We start from the raw sequence: 16,781 nt of genomic DNA, 5'->3' as shown, positions 1-16,781 counted from the left end.
ATGTCAGCTGGACTTGTATCTTAGCAGGTCAGAACTGTTTTAGAAGTTACTGTAGCATCACTGAAATACTGAAATTGATCTGACAGTTTGTAGCTTGAAATGAGAAGAGAAAGTTCTCTTGAACTTGTTTCTCCATGAATTGAATATAAATTTCAAGTTTTTCTTCTGTGGCATGCACTTAAGCTTTAGTGATTATCTACTTTGTATCTTTATAAAACTACAGTACAATGGCAATATCTGTGAATGGCCTAACACTGTATGAGGAGCAAAATATTTTCTGGGGCTTTATCACCATTTTAAAGAGTTTCTGACTATGAAGTCGGTATTTTGTGTGATGTAGAGAATTAACTGAAGGTCACAGTGGTGGGGATAGATCTATCTGCTTCATTTTCTGTTCCCCTGGAGTATCTACAGTTTTATCAGATGATACTGCATAGTAAATTATTGAGAAGGTTGTTTTATTCTAAATTTTTACACCATCTCATTTGAAGGTTAAAAGCTGCCATGAAGTAGTGTTTACCACCAAGTGAGAGCAATATTGATAAGGATTCCTTACCCTTCTACTTCAATTGCAGAGAAGACTACTACCAGTCTTCCTACACTTGGCTTACCGCAAAAAACAGCGCACTTGTGTTTGAAGTGGTCTAGATTCAAAATCTAGAAATGTAGGTGTGAAGATGCATTTCTTAAGAGCTGATATTAAATAGTTTGTTAATGAGTCAGATTCACAGTAGGGAAAAAGTTCCTTGCAGCTCATTGGAAGAGCTCAGTTAATAACAATGTATTTTCCCTGTGTGTTTGTGCAGAATATACACATAACAGGTGATGATACCAGTGCCACAGAAGATCAGGGAACAAGGTATGGGATGTGAGCTTCAGATGCTCTCATAAAACTCTGTTTTCAGTACAGATTCGTTAAACTAAAGCAGCTAAATACCCCCTACACTTCATACTTTCATCTGGCTGCTTTTTACTGTTAGTAAGGTATGATTCACTTTTATAGTAGTTGGTTAAGGTATAACTTTGCAAATGTTTCTACAAACAAGTGTTACAATCAATTTTTGAATTACATACCGAAGTAGCTTTTTAATTTCAAATCACAAATTAAATTTAGGTTAAGTGTGAGATAAAATAAAGATGGAGGCCATGAAGGAATGCTCAGTCAAGTTGTTCACTGGTTTTAGAACTTGCTTCCATGTTCCGGTCACAAACATACTCAGACAATTGCTTGCAGCACTCTTCAGGATGTTACTGGCTCTGAGATTTTACAGCAAGGTGAGGAAACTTTTTTTCTAAGAGTTTCTGCTTCTTCTTCTCTAAGTTTTGCCTTCTGTTCCTTAGACGTAAGTATTTTTCAAGTCTAAGCCTGAAATAAAGTATTGTGGTTAGAAACAGAGACTGTCCAATGTCCCTAATAAACTCACTTATCAAATAGCGGCTCCCATTGACTATGACTTCAGTATTAGTTTAATTTGCTTTTAATAAGCAGAAATGCCTGCAAAGCAGACTCCTTACTACCTTCTGCTCTTGAATTCTACAGCAGTTACAGTCTTAGGGGGCACCTCGTGTATTTTGCATATGAAATGACTTACAACTTCATAAGCAGTTAAATCTCTTAACTAAGATAAAAAACTGCAATTGACAAAAGCCTTGTTTTCAGTCTACTATCTGTTTAAAAGAAAAAATTCCTTGTAAAGTGGAAGGAGGTACATAACAAAAGTATTTTCAATTAAAAAAGATTTTTTACCTGATGAAGCGGTTCACATGAGGTAAATAATAAAATTTCCTTTTTTTGTATTTTTTGTTCAGATACCATGGTATTGGCCATTCCTTGTATGAATACCTGTTAAAGACACACAAAAGTGATTATAGAATGCATAGCCTGGTAGAATTCCAAGACACTGATAGAAAATTCTTGGGTGAAAGCATGGTCTGATCAGTACAGCCCAGAACTTGTAATTAATGATTGAGTTTAGCCACAGAATCATTTAGCATGTTACAGCCTTACTTTTCATACAGAAGTATGAAAGTAAACAAAGCATCATCTTAGAAGCATGTTTACTAGTTGCATTTATGTAATATACAGATCTTCTCTTGACCAAGAGAGATACCATGGGAGAACTTCAAATGTACAAAAGAGAAGTTATCTTTTCCGTACCAGTAGGTGCGTCCCAAGAAGTCATTTCTCCACTCTCCAGGTACTGGCTTTTCATGGCCAGTTTGTAGAAGTCTCAGAGCAATTTCTCTTTCTCTGACAACCAAGTCAATATTTTTCATAGACTTCTGTACCTGGAAATAAGACCTGGTTTTAGGATGATGGAACAACAAAATATATTGCTTACAACTTAACTTACAACTTAAAAATCTCAAATGGATATCTGACAAAATCCAAAGGAAAGCATAGGTAAAATCAACTAGGAACTCAACTAGATAACTGTTGTATTTTCACAATTGTGGCTAAGTGAAACAGCTTAATTGGGTTTATGTGCTAGCATACTAGAGAATGGGTGCTTTACAAAGCTAAGTTACAAATAGAACAGATAGAGGGAGGAAAAAAAAAGCATGAAATGAAAGAGTAGCTGACTGTTCTGATAGTGATGATGAAAGTAGAGAGCTCGGAAGCAGGGAAAGGAAGGAAGCAGAAGAAGCAAATAGCTGCTGTATGCGTTTCTATCAGATGGCTTGTAATAGCCTCTTGCTAATATAGCTTTTATTTTGTTGTCTGCGTACAGCTTCAGTGTCTGCTGACTGGTAGAAAGCTGTAAAGAACATTTTATTAAGGATTTTCTAGAAATCCTCTAGTGCAGCTTCAGTGAGTGAAGACAGAAAAATGCTTATTATGACAAGTGATTCCCCTGTGTTGCTTGAGCAAAGCATTTGTATTCGTGCTAACAAAAAAAAATTTAAAAAACGGTCTTTAACAAGCCTAAAAGCACTTCACCTTCCATGCATCAATTTTGCTTAAAGTTACATTTTCAGCTAATATGACAACAGTTACCTTTTCTAATCGTTCTGGACTTGGCATGGGCTTCTGCTGTCGTTTCGATTCTTGTTCTAAAGTTAAAAGCATGTTCTTTTCCTTTAGTAGGACATACCTAGATCAGAAAATACAGAAAATGCTTTAAAATAACTTTTGGCTAGAGCAGCAGTTACTCACTGGCCTGCTGGACAGAGCAGTTATCCAGCCTACATCCCCATATCCTGTAGAATTTATAGTAAAAAAATAAAGACACTGACCAACTGGAGCCAGTCAGCAAATAGTTGATGCATCCAATCTACAGGGTGAGGCTGAGGGAGATGGGTTCACTTGGAGAAAAGGTGTGGGTGGATGGGAAGTGTTAACAGTACATCATAAAAGAGCTGCTTTTAAAGAAGATAAGCTACTTTGATAAAACTTACCAAAGTTTGTGCAAGTCTTGACTGCTCTTGGCCCTTAGCTGCTTTATATTCCATGCATCCCCTGAAAAATAAAAGTAAAAAAACACTGATTTAGAATAATCAAATTTTCATACTCTGAAAAGATAAGCGGCTCTTTGCAGCCTCAGCTGACTACAGAACAAGTATTGTCTTGCTGAAACAGAGCCATATCTCGGAAGCCACCCTGGAGGGTATTCAGCTCTGTTTTGGTGATGTAAATACACTGAAAATGCACTGTGCCTTCGTGTTTGCTCAAGGCCAGGAACCAGGAAAGCTCTGTGAGAAATTCTTACAGTGCCGTGTATTTGGACACAAATCCTGTCGTACACCAACGCCTCGGAGCGTTGGATCGGAAGCGCTGAACGGAACTCACCAGACTTCACTGTTTTCTCTCCCCAGTTTTTTGGGTCATCGAAGAACTCCTCCAGGCCCTTCCGAGGCAGCGTAGTGTGCAGAAATCTTGCGTGGCAGAAGGGCTCGGCCTGCGCCAGGCTCTCGTGGCACCGCTTCAGTGTGAAGCTGCACAGCAATTAAAGGAAAAGCGACATTTCATAGCAAAAAATAGCATTCCGCTCGTACAGCCGAAATCCTTCTTTCTCCCCGGGACTCCCGCCGCAACCCGCGCCTCCAGCCCGGCCCTATCAGCAGCCCCCGCCCTGTACGTACCCGGGCAGGCCGGCAGCCGCCGGGCTCGGCCGCGCTCCCGTCAGCCGCAGCGCGCCCGCGAGACGCCGACCCAGGGCGGCCATCGCCGTGGCGGCCGCCATCTTCCCTCGGCGCCGCGGATGGCGTCTCGCGAGAGCGCCGGAAGTATAGGCGACGCTCTGCCCTCAGCTAAGATGGCGCCCGCCCAGCTTCGATCGCGTCATCCGGCTCCGCCCCCGTGCCAGTCTCGGCCATGGCGGCCATGAGCCTGCTGCTGCGGGCGGCCGCTGCTTGGGGAGCGCGGCGGGCGGCGGGCTGCGCTCGTCTCCCCCGCGTCTCCGGGGCCGTCGGTCTTACCGGCACTGTCGGTAGGGTCTTGGTGGCTGTAGGAACGTAGGGTGGGGAGCGTTGGGTGCGAGGTGACCTTGGGGAGCGGAGGGAAAGGTGACCCGGGGAGCGGGAACGGGAGGCCGCGACGTGAATCGGGCGGGTGTGGGGCCTCCGACTGTGGCAGCAAGCGGGGACCGCGCTGGGGATGTGCCGAGGTCGTAACGAGGGCTGCGCTGTTGGCCTCGGCCTGGTGCGCTCACTGACGGGATTAACGTGCGTGCTTCGGTTCTACTTTCAGCTCCGGTGCGATACAGCAGCGGCCATGGGAAGAGAATGTTCGTCATCAAGGCGACGAGCTTTTATGATACTCGGTTTCTGAATATGTTGGTGAGTAAAGGCAGGCTGAACGTATTCAGTATAACATTCCTTTCTGTGTCGGAATGCCTAAAATATAATTTCTGCTGGCACTGTTCACACAAGTGAGAATTTTCTGTCCTTCTAAAAGTGTATTGTCCTGTGCTGTAACATCATAGTCTGGTGAAATAAAAAGAACCAGGATGGGACTGTGGGGCAGAGGTTGCGATGGGTGGTTGAGCTGGTGCTGTGTTAGCATTCTTAAATTTTGTGTCCGTACTCATATATGCATAATCTGCAGCTGCTTACAAGTTCAACCTTCTTTTCAAAACATCTTAGGTTACTTTTCTGCAGGATTTGCCTCCAGTTATCAATAACACAAAAAATTTAGACTAAGGAATATGACCTGAGTTCAACACTTGAGAAGCAAGGTTTTGGATAAAGCCCATTATGATGGGAAATAGCCAACCTGATCCTGCTCTGTTAGTGTGATTGGGCTTCCTTTATCTGTCTTCTGCAGTTACCAAAGTGAGCAGTGCCGTATTCGTGTTGGATGATATTGCACTGGTATTAGTGCCTTGTTACTGTGAAATGCTGAAGCCAGTCCGCAGCAGGTGCTGAGGCAACATTTGGGGAAAGCATTACTATCTGCTTCTGCAGACACTGACCTCTCTGGGAGGTTGAATGGTGAATTAAACAGGCCCATGGACTGATAGAGCATCACTGTTCCTGTATTCTCATTTGTTAATTAACTCATTTTAACCGGCAAATGGCACTACATTTCTGTCTGGACTATGAGTGTGAATCTAAGAATTACTGGCAGTGTTACGTAGCTTTCAAACTAATTTCATCTAACTTCTGTCAAGTTTCTGACTTTTTTCCATGCTGTTTTTTCTTCTTTTTGTTCCTTTTACAGAGATTCTATATATTTCTGACGGGAATACCAGTGGCAATTTTCATAACATACGTCAACGTCTTCATTGGTGCGTGCTCTCTCGTGATTAAGCTAAGTATATTATCATGATTAGTAAATGCATAAATGGAAATTAAGCATGCTGGATAGAAAAAAACAGATCTTTTGAGGCTTGCTGTTTTGAGGACTATGAAATATGCCCAACATCTATGGTAATACTGTATAAGCACTGAGAAATACAAGTCCAGTTTTTCAAGTTGAGAAATTAGGTATTCTTGATGTGAATTAGTGATTTATGTTTTTTTAATGCAAAAGGCTGAATATGAAATACTTGAATAAATAACTGCATGAAATGATCCTTCCCTGTTTTCTTTATCAGGTGAAGCTGAACTTGCAGAAATTCCTGAAGGTTATATTCCAGAGCACTGGGAATACTACAAAGTGAGTGTATTGTGTAAAGGAGTAGTGTGAGGAACAGCTTTCCTCTTAGCACTAGTTTTGGGAGTAAAATGAATGGAGACTGGTAATGAGAATGGACACATACCTACCACTAGGTGTAGCAGAGCTCAGATTGTCAGAAAACTCAGAGTTATTGCTGTAAGCACTTTGGTTTTGATAAAAGGCGCAGCTGAACTTAGCAGTAATACTATGGCTGTTTCAACTCATTCAGACTTTTATTCCCAGTGAAATGACTTCGTGTGGAAGCAATACTTGAAAATGTTACTAGTTACAGTTAGAGGTTTGGAGTTCTTTTCTGTGATGACAGTGGCAGTTTATTTATTTCAAAGAAAGAAAATAAATCGAGTGTCTTCTGTTAACTTGTTTTTAATTTGCTATGAAATTTTCTTCTACAGCTTATCTTGGCATTAAAAACTAGCAAAATAAATATACCATTTTAAAGTTCTGATCTTACAAATAGTTGACCATGTTTTTAACTTTCCTATTATTACTTGAATGACAGCACCATAATGTTGATCATGTCTTCAGGATTGGGAATTTGTCAAATAGTTTTAGTATGATGGCATTTCTATTTGGAAATTACATTAAAAATTTCTGTTTTTATATTTTCCAGCACCCTATAAGTCGCTGGATAGCTCGTTACCTCCTTGACCCACCTGAAAAGAACTATGAGAAAGAGATGGCTTTTCTCCACATTGAAGCAAAAAAGGCTGAAATGAGGTATGTTAGAAGTTAAGGTGTTTTTAAATGCTTTTTTTTTTAAATATATTTTTTTAAATACATAATATAGTTTATATTTTGTTAGTTGGATGCTGGCATAGAGTACCTGTTTGCTTATACATCACTTGCTGCTTGCTGTACTGGCTGCTGCCACAGCGGAAGTTACAGTATCTGTAATCCCTGCCTTCTTGGTATTAAGATCACCAATGCTGGAATAATCCAAGGGCAGTCTTGTAAGATAACATTCTCTTTGTATTTTCTTAGTACCTATGTTTTAATTAATATTTATGAACTGTAGATGCTAAACTCATTGCTGCTCTCAGTATTGCCCAGATGTTAAACATTGATACAAATCTGATCAAAACCAATAGATTTCATGTTCAGTGTAAATGGTGCTCTTTCTTTCAGGCTGATGGAGTTGGAGGCACGCAGACTGATGAGACAGAGGGGAGATGGACCTTGGTATCAGTATGAAACACCTGATAAAAATCTTGTTGACAATTCTATGAAAGCAACACCCGACAATTGAACAGGTTTAAGGTAGTATGTACAGTTTCAAATGCATACCAACAAATAGCGGTTTATCTGTGGAGCGCACATCTTGCTGTTTAATGATGGAAATAAAAAATTAAAAAAACGCAAATAAGTGTTCGTTGATTCTGATATGTTGAAAGAAGTTATGTGAAAATTCAACTTGTATAGCTGCTGAAGGTATTAATCAGATAAAATGCCTTATGTTAGTTGCTAATAATTATTCATTTTCTCCAGAGCTTTAATACAGAATGGCCCTTTTCCCTAGTATGAAACAAGTTGGTAATTTTACGAGTTATCATGTGACCTCTACTAGTTTTGAAGTTTTAAAGTGAAAGGTGTAACACACTGTAAGGGCTTCTTTCTTTTATGCTGCCTTGTGTCAAATAGTTAATGAAAAATGAAGAAAATTCTTTTAGATCTTTGGAATATCGAGATTGTATCTATTGTTTTAGACAAGTGTTTTCTTTCTCACTGTAGTCAAACACATCTTTCACTTTGTATGTTGTTCAACATCTGCTATTGTTTTCTCTTTCACTTGCTTGTCTGCTTCTTGCTTTCTCCTTCTGTATAGTCAGTCTCAAAGACTTCTCAAAGGTAGAAACGCAGAGATGAATGACTTCTATGCATTGCTTCAAACCAGACCATTCTCAGTGTAGATCACGCAGAAGGAGGTCCTGTTGGAACACATTACGTCGCTCTGTTCGTGTTGTTTTTTTTTCCTGTTTCTGTATCCCACGTTTGTGAAGTATTTCGATAGTGAGGAGGTTACTGTTTATCTGTCAGCCTTCTGCCGCTAGAGGGATGTGTTCCCTTCGGTTCTAACGGCGGCAGCCCTCAGGTTGTAAATCCCTCAGGAGGATGAGTGTAGCATCTCTTGCAGCGTGCGACCCAACATTGCCCGTTTCCACTTTTTAAAGGAGAGAACTCCAAATCCCGTAGCAATCCCTGAATCTTGTGGTTTCCAACTGCTAGAAGTAGTACCAAATAACGTGAAGCAGCGTTACGCAGTCTGTCTTCAGCGAAGCCCGCCCCGTTAGCGCTGCCAAACAGAAAGACGGGATCGACTTTGTCCTTTTTGCCTGCATCGATCTTCCACGTTAGCTCGTCTTTCTTAGCGCGGCGCTCCTCTTTTACAAACGTTTCGTCAGTCACGACAGAGGCCGATAAAGAGCACAAGGCTTCCCGGGTAAAAGAGCGGATCCCCCGCTCTCGTCCGTCCTTCCGACACCGCGCGGCGGACGCAGCCCGGCGGGAACGCCCTGTGGAGCGGCGCGAGCCCGGCCCCGCGGCACCTCCCGGCGGCTGAGGGCGGGCGGACGCCGCTCTGCCCCTCCTTCCGCCCCCGCCGGGACCCCCCGGTGCCGCCGCAGCTGGTGCCGCTGCCATTGGATTAAAAATAGCCTCTTCTCTCCTCCTCCTCCTCCCCTCCCCCGGGCCCGGCTCCCGCCGCCGCCGCGCCCTGCCCCGGCCCCGCCGCCCTCCGCCCGCATTGCCCTCGCCCTCCCGCCCGCATTGCCCTCGCCCTCCCGCCCGCCGTCCGGAGGCAGGCAGGCGGCATGCAGCGGGCCGCGCTGTTCGGCGGCGGCGGCGACGCGCAGATGGCGGCCGGGGACCTGGGCGAGCTGCTGGTCCCCTACATGCCCACCATCCGCGTGCCCAAGTCCGGGGACCGGGTCTACAAGACGGAGTGTGCCTTCTCCTACGACTCTCCCGTGAGTGCAGCGCTGCCGTTGCTCCCCGCGGGTTGCGGGGCCGCCCCTCCCCGCCCTGCCCTGCCTGCCCCCGCCCGGGCCGCCCCTCGGCCTTCGCCCCTCCGCTCCTCCGCCTGCTGCGGCCCCCTCCCTTCCCCTCAGCCGCCCCTCGCGGGAGTCGCGCCGGGCCCCGCTTCTCCTGACCTCCTGGTGGCGGCCGGGATGTGTTTGAGGAGCAGGTGCTCGGAAATTACTCGTTTTAAATGGAGCCGGGGTCGTATTCGAAATCGGTGCTCCACGTGAAGCTGAGGTTTCCCGGCGGCTATCGAGCGCTCCGCCTTGATGTCCGAATGGCGTCCGCCTGAGCGCGGCTTGGGGGCTCCGTTACGGAATAGCCAACGAAAGGCGCCTCGGCGATTTCTATGTCTTTTCCCCGCCTCTTTTTGGTAATTCCTTCTAACGCAGAAAATCAAAAATTGGCTTTAAAGGTGACTCAGCTGTCTGGTGCTCATCAGCCCTTGTTGTAGGGAGGTTATTTTTACCGCGCTCTTCGGCTCTCAAGTGTCACCCAGCAGCCCTGGCTGCGGGCGGTCTGATTAAAGCTGCCCCGTCAGACCCTGCTGCGAAGGCACTAATTGCGTTATGTGCTTAACAAGTTTTGTTGGTTCTTGTGGAAGGGGAATCAACGTAGTGCAGCCCTTCCTTCGGGTTTCTGCTCAGGTAAGCAGGGTCGACGTGCTTAGTAACTTTCAGGCTTTTGTTATGTTTTATAAAATTGTTCCATTAACTACTAGGAAGGGATGTCAAATACGGCTACCAGTTAAAGTACAGCAAAGCAATCCCCCAAGAAACCTCAAACACAGAAAAAAAGTTTAGAAAAGCAGTACCTGAACAAAGTGAAATGTTTGGGCAGAATTTAGGCAAAGGTAACAAAATGTAACAAGAGGGTGTTAGGATGGCTTTGTGCAGCTTTCAAGAATGTTTTGTGCTGTTGATTTTGTTGGGAAGAGAGTTCAGATTTCTGAAAATGTTGCCCTCGGCGATTAGAGCCTATTAAAAAAAATTGTATTGTAGGCATTCGTAGAGCAAAAGTCAGGATTGAACCTATGCAGTCCTAGTGTAAATCAAGCCTCTGTTTCTTTTGTTTCCTGTGGCTCTTCAGCCCATACTGCTGAGTTCGATTGGGAAAAAGATTTTATTTTTTTTTCACTGCTGTATAATCTGATGGATCCTTGGCGCTGCTTTTGGGATGACAGTTCTAAGGGACGAATGGGTGCTTTCTCAGGTGAAACGCTTTTGAGCACAGATTTGAAAATTGCTAGCTTTTGGTTTTAATTTTAATTAATTCCTTAATTCAGAAGGAGAGTGTAGGAGGGGCTCAGCTTGTTGCCTTGGCCGAACGAAGGTGTTGATCCTGGTGTGCTTTATATCACAGTGGCTTAGCGACTTCTTTTCTTGGGTCAGCTCCATATAACCACAGTGAGCCTCCTCCTATGGAGCTGTCTGCCCTTTCTGAAAGAAGATACACAGGTATTTACTCTTGCTTCAGTGTTAGTGCAAATAGTCCACGTTTAAAAACACATCCTTTGTTTTTTTATTATCTGAGGTAAAATTTTAGGTTCCCTCCAGCGATGGGCTGAGGAGCTACAGTTGCCTTTTGTACACTTTCATACAACTGGAATGATAAAATTTGCTGCCTGTTATTTCTCAGAGTTGATGCACAGCCCTTCTGGTGACCTGTGCTGTTGTGATGGGGATTTATTCTTTCTCACTTTCTCTGCAGTGACCTCTGGCAGATGAGCTTGACTTCGTGTACTCTGGTGAAACTGTAGAGGAGGAAGACTGCATTTGTCCTTTTACTGTTAGTAATTTTTACAGAGCTATAATATTCAACTGGAAAATCCACCTTTTAATGGGTTTCTCATCTCAAAGACTTCTGATCATTTTAGACCTGTGACATTGGAAGGAGAAGTGACTGCTAGAAAAGGGGTACAAACTGGAGTGTAAAAAAGGCTTATGTGCAGAGTGTGCACATTCTAGGTGGAGGTGCTCTGAAGCATTCCCCACAAAGGGCACAGGTTGCTGCTACAGCACAGTCCAACAGAGGCAAGCTGTCTGGTTCAGTAGGTGGCTTGGGTCCTATACATGTAGATACAGGATTGTGTATGTTTATGCAACTGAAAACTTGGCTTTGCTCTGCTGGAAAACCTTGCTGCTGACAGCAGCTTCCTTTGTGCATCTTGCTGACTTCATTATTGTGGCTTGAGAACTCTGTAATGGCTGTGTTAGGACTATTCCAAAAACTAAAATGGGCTGATTGCTGTTTATTAGACAGCACAACTGAGACTGCAGTCCTTGAGAGCTCATAGTATACGTGGATATTGATGACTGCTTCATGTAACTGCCTAGAAATAAATCCTGCCTGTCTGGGTGTTCCTTTGGTCAGTGTTCCCCGGAGAAAATTAGAAAGTCGCTGTGGCCTCTGACTGAGAAGAGTAGGCAGATGTCGTGCTTATATTGATGGGCTGCAAGTGGCAGTGAGGAAATGAATAAGAGGACTGAATATACTGAGACAAATTGATTTCTGCAGACAGATGTTTTTGGCCTCATTGCAAAATGACTTCGAAACTACTGAGGCAGTGAATTGGTTTGCAGAGTGCTAATCTGCAAAAATCAGAGCGGTGTTGTACTGTTGCATCTCAGGGAGATCTGTCTGGTGGGCAAGTCTTTCTTCAAACTGTTTGGGATTTTGTGTATTGTAGTCACAAAGTGAGATCAAATAGTAACTTTGTAGAAGCTTTTTTTCTTTTTCTCTTGGCTGACCCACCTCTTCTCCCATCTCTCATCTTTCACCAGTTCCAGTAGTACAAAGTCCTCTTCACTGTTAGTATGTATTTTTAATCAAACTTGAAAATGGACTTTCTGTTTTGTTGGCAGCATCTCTGTGCTGTTGTATTCAGTTGGTTGGCCAGTTTGTTTTTTGTCATGTTTCCATGTCAGTGGTACTGATGCATGACAGAGAGACGGCCTCATTATGAGGTATTAAACATTGTTTAGATGAATATTAAGTACTGAAAATTCTGTTATTCATTTAAGCCTGTCTTGAAACAAAAGGTCTGTCATTTAGTTACACTGTTGTGGAACTTGATGCAATATGTGTATGCTAGGAATGTTACTGTCATCGTTCCAAATATATTACAGATTGGCCTGTCATTTTACATCAGGAGCCTTGTGGACACAGCCAGATTAATTATGGTGATTACTGATGAACAGATACTTTGATTAGAGCCTGTAACAGTTCTTCGTGGTCGTGTTTTTTGTAGATGTGGCAGAACGAGTAATCTGTCCTGACTAGGACTTCATAGGCAAAAGAATGAACAACCTCTTCATTCCTTGTGTTTGAGATATGGAGCCTCAGTGGGATTTAAGTTGCAATTTTACTCTCTTCTCTGATACTCTTATTAGCAAGTTTCTCATTCTGAGGCTAAAATGAACAGCTGTACAGCAGTCGTTGTGCCCAAGTCTGTAAGGGTTTGCCATGTTAGTAGATCCACCACACCAATTCCGTTTTTATGAATTCATTATTGTCTGAGCTATCTCAGTCTGAGCTGAAACTGCTAAACCTTGGACTGCAACGAAGGAACTAAGTGGCTCAGAGTTGGGTAATAAGATACAGGTCAGTAGTTCAAATCCTTATTGAGTTAGTAGTGTTTGAAAGCTCTTGGTGTCTGTGCCATGAGTGTGTTTGGAGTGAGGTGCCTCTGTCTCCTGATGGACTGGTGTTTGTGTTTTCCAGACCCCTCATTCACTAGCGTTCCTGCTGTTTTTCAGGCCTGAGAAGGGACTTTCTGCCACGTTTTAGCTCTTTTGCTGTGAATTCTTTACCCCTTTAATTCCTCATCCTACCTCTGTAAACCATGAAGTATTATCTAAAGAAGAAAAATGAATTTTTTAAATGCTTTTCTCCCTGTTGTGGACAGCATATCTCCTTCTCTATTAGTAAAGCATCTGGTGTGCTGTGACTGTGACCAGCTTAGCAGCAAAGAGCAGGAAGAAACAGAGTGAAGAGCAATTGCTTTCCCTTTTGTTGAGGCTAAGAAGTCTGCTCTTCTCTTGAATGACCTTCTGGGTGCAGTGATCAAGGCCTGAGCAGAAGCAAGTACAAGCCCCGCTACTCAGACTGGACTAGAAAGGGAAGACCATGTCTGCATACCACTTTGTCCTGAGCTCTCTAGGCGCTGCGGCAAGAGTGCAGGGGGAAAAAAAAAACAACCAAAACCTGCTGAAACTCCTATTTCTGTCTCTCAGCACAAGCAGCTGTATTCTTCTGTGTAAAATAGCATATTTAGTGATAGAGATACGTTGCTTTTCTCCAGCATTAACTTTCATGTCTGAACTAAATGTCAGTTACAAAGAGTTATGTGCCTGCGTCAAATGTTGATCCTTTCAGAATTGGTTGTGTTTTCAGTAGGGTTAAATTCACCAGCACTGAAGTTCTCTTACATCAGGCAAGTGTGCTTTGAGCACCAAGCAGGATCTCATCCTTTGTGCAGCACTACGCATAGGTGACTTTCTTACGTGTGCCTCTTTGTTGCAGTGACCTTTTCAGCTTTTGAACGCTCTGTCCACTTCTTTCCAAGTTGCGTGAGAGAATAGTCTGCCTGTGTTCTCTGGGAGAAAGAACTGTTTTGTTAGTAACCACAACCAACTTAATCAGGCTCTACATTTAGCTCATGCTGAAAGTGTCAGATTGTTGTCATAGGCTGCTTGTCAACACAGGTTCTGTGGTCTCATGGGTTCCCTCCAAAAAAGAGAGAATGGTCTCCAAGAAAACAAAATTGTAAACAAAGTTCCTCAAACTGTGGAGTGACAAAGGAATATATTTTTATTTAGGCTGGCTTACATATGGATTTTCTTCCAGGGAACACATCTTTGACTTTTTCACAGAAGGTGATAATTCAAAAGGATTTGGAATACAGGCTGTAAAAGCAGACAGCCAAACTATAACACCCTTAAAATAGATAAACCTGAGAATTGAGTGCATGGAATTTAAAATCAATGCATTGCATTTTAAATATAATATGTGCCTATTTTGAGAACTAGATGTGGGATTTTCTTTTTCACCAACCTCCTTTACTCAAGACAACAGAGATGTTGGTCTTGGCTGTCAAGGTTTCCAAATTTCATGGTGGTTTTTCCTTGTTTCCGCTTAAATAAAATCTCAGGTAGTGTTTTGCAAGTCAGACCTGAGATGGTAAAGAGGTAACCAGTGCTATGCAGAGAGACCATCACTGGGATATCGAAGTTGCTAAATGCATGACTTCATGGCACATGTTAGGTATGAACAGCAGAGAGTCTAAACCTTTGCTTCACCTCCCAGATCAGAATCCTGGAATGCTCAGCTCAACTTCCTGTGCTGCTGACATGGGTAAAGCCAAAGCAATAGCCTTCATTGCATGTTCATCCTTCCACTAAATCTGAAAAGCCAAAGCTTGTATGCTCTGCTTCACATTAAGAGGAGACAGATATTTTCTAAAGTCTTGGTATAAAGCACCTTTCTCTCCCATCGTGTGTGGTCCTAGCTCTGCTGGTTCGTGTTCTGTTCCCCAGCTCTGTGGATTCTGCACACTGCTGTGGAAGTACTGGGATTTATTGGTGGCAGTTCTTCAGGCTTTAATAGCCTTGATATAAATGGGCATGTTGGAATGAATAGCATGTGAGTGAGGGCTTTGGATCAGCTGGAAGTTTAGAATCCTCTAAGTCTTATGGAAGTGGTAGGTATTGGACTTTGAAATGGGTTGTGGAAAACTAATAGTGATGCATTCAAACTGAATTTTGTGGCAGTGGTAGAAGGGGAGAGACTTGTGAGGGCCCAGAGGCTCTGTGCCAGGCATTAAAGTAGCAAGAACTGTTCTACACTGTTAGCCCTTCAGCTTCCTTTTCTGGAAGAGAAAAGGTGTACTTACCTGCTGCTGGTTGGAAAGTACTGGGGATCAGCTGTGATCTGCCAGACTGGCCCTCCTCTGCTTGTTCCACTGGACAGGACTGGAGCTCTGCCACTCGTGCCACAGCTGGTGTGGCAGGACAGGCAGCTTTGTGCTCCCCCTGTGGTGGTTCTGCCTGCTGGAGTGCTGAGGAGAGGTGCAGCTGTCGGGAGAGAACATCTTGGTTTGTTGCACTGAGTGTGGTTTAGGTGTGGTGCTCTCAGGTGGTATCCTGTCAAAACAGGTGTTGCTATAACAGTTCTCATCAATACAGAATTGTATGTGTGAGCCTAGTGTCACTTTTAGGAGTGATCAGTAGCTTTCTTCTAGAGATACTGATTTTTATTTTCTATTTTTTCCCCCTCTACGATGTCTGCGGGTTAACTTAGTTCATGCTATTCCTGAGGTATTTAGCAGGAGATGTTCTGTACTATCCGGTAGCACAGATGAGATCACAATAGAGGGAAGGTCACAGTGCTTGGGAAAGGCTCAGTTTTTGTTATGCACCATCTATTTGAAACAATATGTGCTAGAGAGGGCTTGAAAAACTGACCCAAAACCAATGAGCTGGATGACTGAAAGTCCTCCTGGCAGTGGGAGTGATGTAGGACAGATCTGGCAGCAGCATTACAATGGAACAAGTCCCTGACACCAGCCAACATCAATACTCAGCTTTTGGGAGGGTAAAAGGTAGTGGGACTCCTGCCAGGCTGTGCTACTGAAACGTCAGTGTTTGTACTTGGTACCGGGAATACATCTCTGCTGTCCCTTTGTAGTGCCTTCATCTCCAGGAACTTTATTCGCATGGATGGAGAGAATCTCTTTCAGATAATAAACAATGTTCACGAAACATTTACCGACTTTTGTTAACCACTTTTAAGAATTAGAAGATCACCTGAGATCTGTTTTTTCTCAGACAAGGTTGTGATTAACAGTCATTTCTGAATCCAAGGATTTAGACCTGCCACACTTCTGTTTGGGAGCATCCTTCTTGCAATGTAATGCTCCCTCCCCTGCCAAGAATTTGACCAAATGTCTGTGTTGTGTTATTTCTATGCCTTATACATTCCTGTGCCTAGAAATCCTCATGGATTGAGCACTCAAATTGAGTTTTTTTTAACAGTCTTCTACACCTCCAACTTGGGTGGTCACTAATCTGTAGTTGAAACATAACCAGATTCATTGGGTTTCTATAGACTGTGATATGGCTTGGAAGGTTCTTAGGGGGCTTGTAATGTAAGTCAGTTGTGATGTGATATGAAAACCACAATTGCTTGCAAGAAGAGTTTGCATTTCTTTGCTTTTTCTGCTTGCTGAGTCCTTTTTGTCCTTTCAGTTCCTTCTATGCTGTAACTGTTTGTGTCGTTCCTTCTAGGATTCAGAAGGAGGTCTCTATGTGTGCATGAACACGTTTCTGGGATTTGGAAGGGAACACATTGAAAGGCATTACCGGAAAACAGGACAGTGTGTGTATTTGCATCTGAAACGACATGTGATAGAGGTGAGACTTGTGGCTTCCCAACTAACTAGTCTGGCAGATCTTCTGTCTCCTGCTTGTTTCAATAACATATTTTCGGCATAGACCAAATCTCGAACGACAGAAATGGACATGTTCAGATGCGGAGTTGGATATTAAATTCAGGTGCTTGGATCACAAACTAACATACAGTTCCAGCTCTAAGATGAGTCACAAACCCCGAAGGGGGTTTTAGCTCCCCTTAAAGGCAGATTTTG

General features: G+C 43.4%; 3 protein-coding genes across 7 annotated transcripts in view; 2 read left to right on the top strand and 1 right to left on the bottom strand.

The window, feature by feature from the left end:
* Positions 1-1,058: 1,058 nt before the first annotated feature.
* On the bottom strand, positions 1,059-4,199 carry MRPL47 (mitochondrial ribosomal protein L47). The gene is made up of 7 exons (XM_085233406.1): positions 4,084-4,199; positions 3,791-3,936; positions 3,400-3,460; positions 2,999-3,095; positions 2,159-2,289; positions 1,748-1,843; positions 1,059-1,366 (listed from the first exon to the last, which is right to left on the bottom strand). The coding sequence occupies exons 1-7, from the start codon at positions 4,182-4,184 to the stop codon at positions 1,249-1,251; spliced, it is 750 nt and encodes a 249-aa protein (XP_085089532.1). The 5' UTR covers positions 4,185-4,199; the 3' UTR covers positions 1,059-1,248.
* A 69-nt stretch (positions 4,200-4,268) lies between these two features.
* Positions 4,269-7,484, top strand: NDUFB5 (NADH:ubiquinone oxidoreductase subunit B5). The gene is made up of 6 exons (XM_010716903.3): positions 4,269-4,430; positions 4,691-4,779; positions 5,663-5,729; positions 6,039-6,100; positions 6,732-6,838; positions 7,247-7,484. The coding sequence occupies exons 1-6, from the start codon at positions 4,316-4,318 to the stop codon at positions 7,365-7,367; spliced, it is 561 nt and encodes a 186-aa protein (XP_010715205.3). The 5' UTR covers positions 4,269-4,315; the 3' UTR covers positions 7,368-7,484.
* Positions 7,485-8,928: 1,444 nt separating this feature from the next.
* The window catches only part of USP13 (ubiquitin specific peptidase 13), a 45,810-nt gene continuing 37,957 nt past the window's right edge, over positions 8,929-16,781 (top strand). For 4 of the 5 annotated variants that reach the window (XM_085233402.1, XM_085233401.1, XM_085233400.1 and 1 more), the window contains exons 1-2: positions 8,929-9,084; positions 16,423-16,548. In XM_085233402.1, coding sequence (XP_085089528.1) covers positions 8,929-9,084; positions 16,423-16,548 — 282 coding nt within the window. Of the gene's footprint in view, positions 9,085-9,210; positions 9,784-16,422; positions 16,549-16,781 lie in introns of those variants that run through there. The other variant, XM_085233403.1, reaches the window with a different exon arrangement.

Source organism: Meleagris gallopavo, chromosome 11, assembly GCF_905368555.1.
Source record: "Meleagris gallopavo chromosome 11, MGAL_WU_HG_1.1, whole genome shotgun sequence".
Lineage (NCBI taxonomy): Eukaryota > Metazoa > Chordata > Aves > Galliformes > Phasianidae > Meleagris > Meleagris gallopavo.
This window is presented reverse-complemented; position numbering and strand designations above follow the sequence as displayed.

Bases quoted from the DNA above. Each gene is read 5' to 3' on its own strand.
- MRPL47 (XM_085233406.1), bottom strand. From the start codon at position 4,184: ATGGCGGCCGCCACGGCGATGGCCGCCCTGGGTCGGCGTCTCGCGGGC. The intron at 3,937-4,083 runs GTACGTACAGGG...ATTGCTGTGCAG, and splicing joins GCGGCTGCCGGCCTGCCCGG to CTTCACACTGAAGCGGTGCC. The intron at 1,844-2,158 runs GTACGGAAAAGA...TGTCTTTAACAG, and splicing joins TTCTTGGGACGCACCTACTG to GTATTCATACAAGGAATGGC.
- NDUFB5 (XM_010716903.3), top strand. From the start codon at position 4,316: ATGGCGGCCATGAGCCTGCTGCTGCGGGCGGCCGCTGCTTGGGGAGCG. The intron at 6,101-6,731 runs GTGAGTGTATTG...TATATTTTCCAG, and splicing joins AGCACTGGGAATACTACAAA to CACCCTATAAGTCGCTGGAT. The intron at 6,839-7,246 runs GTATGTTAGAAG...TCTTTCTTTCAG, and splicing joins GCAAAAAAGGCTGAAATGAG to GCTGATGGAGTTGGAGGCAC.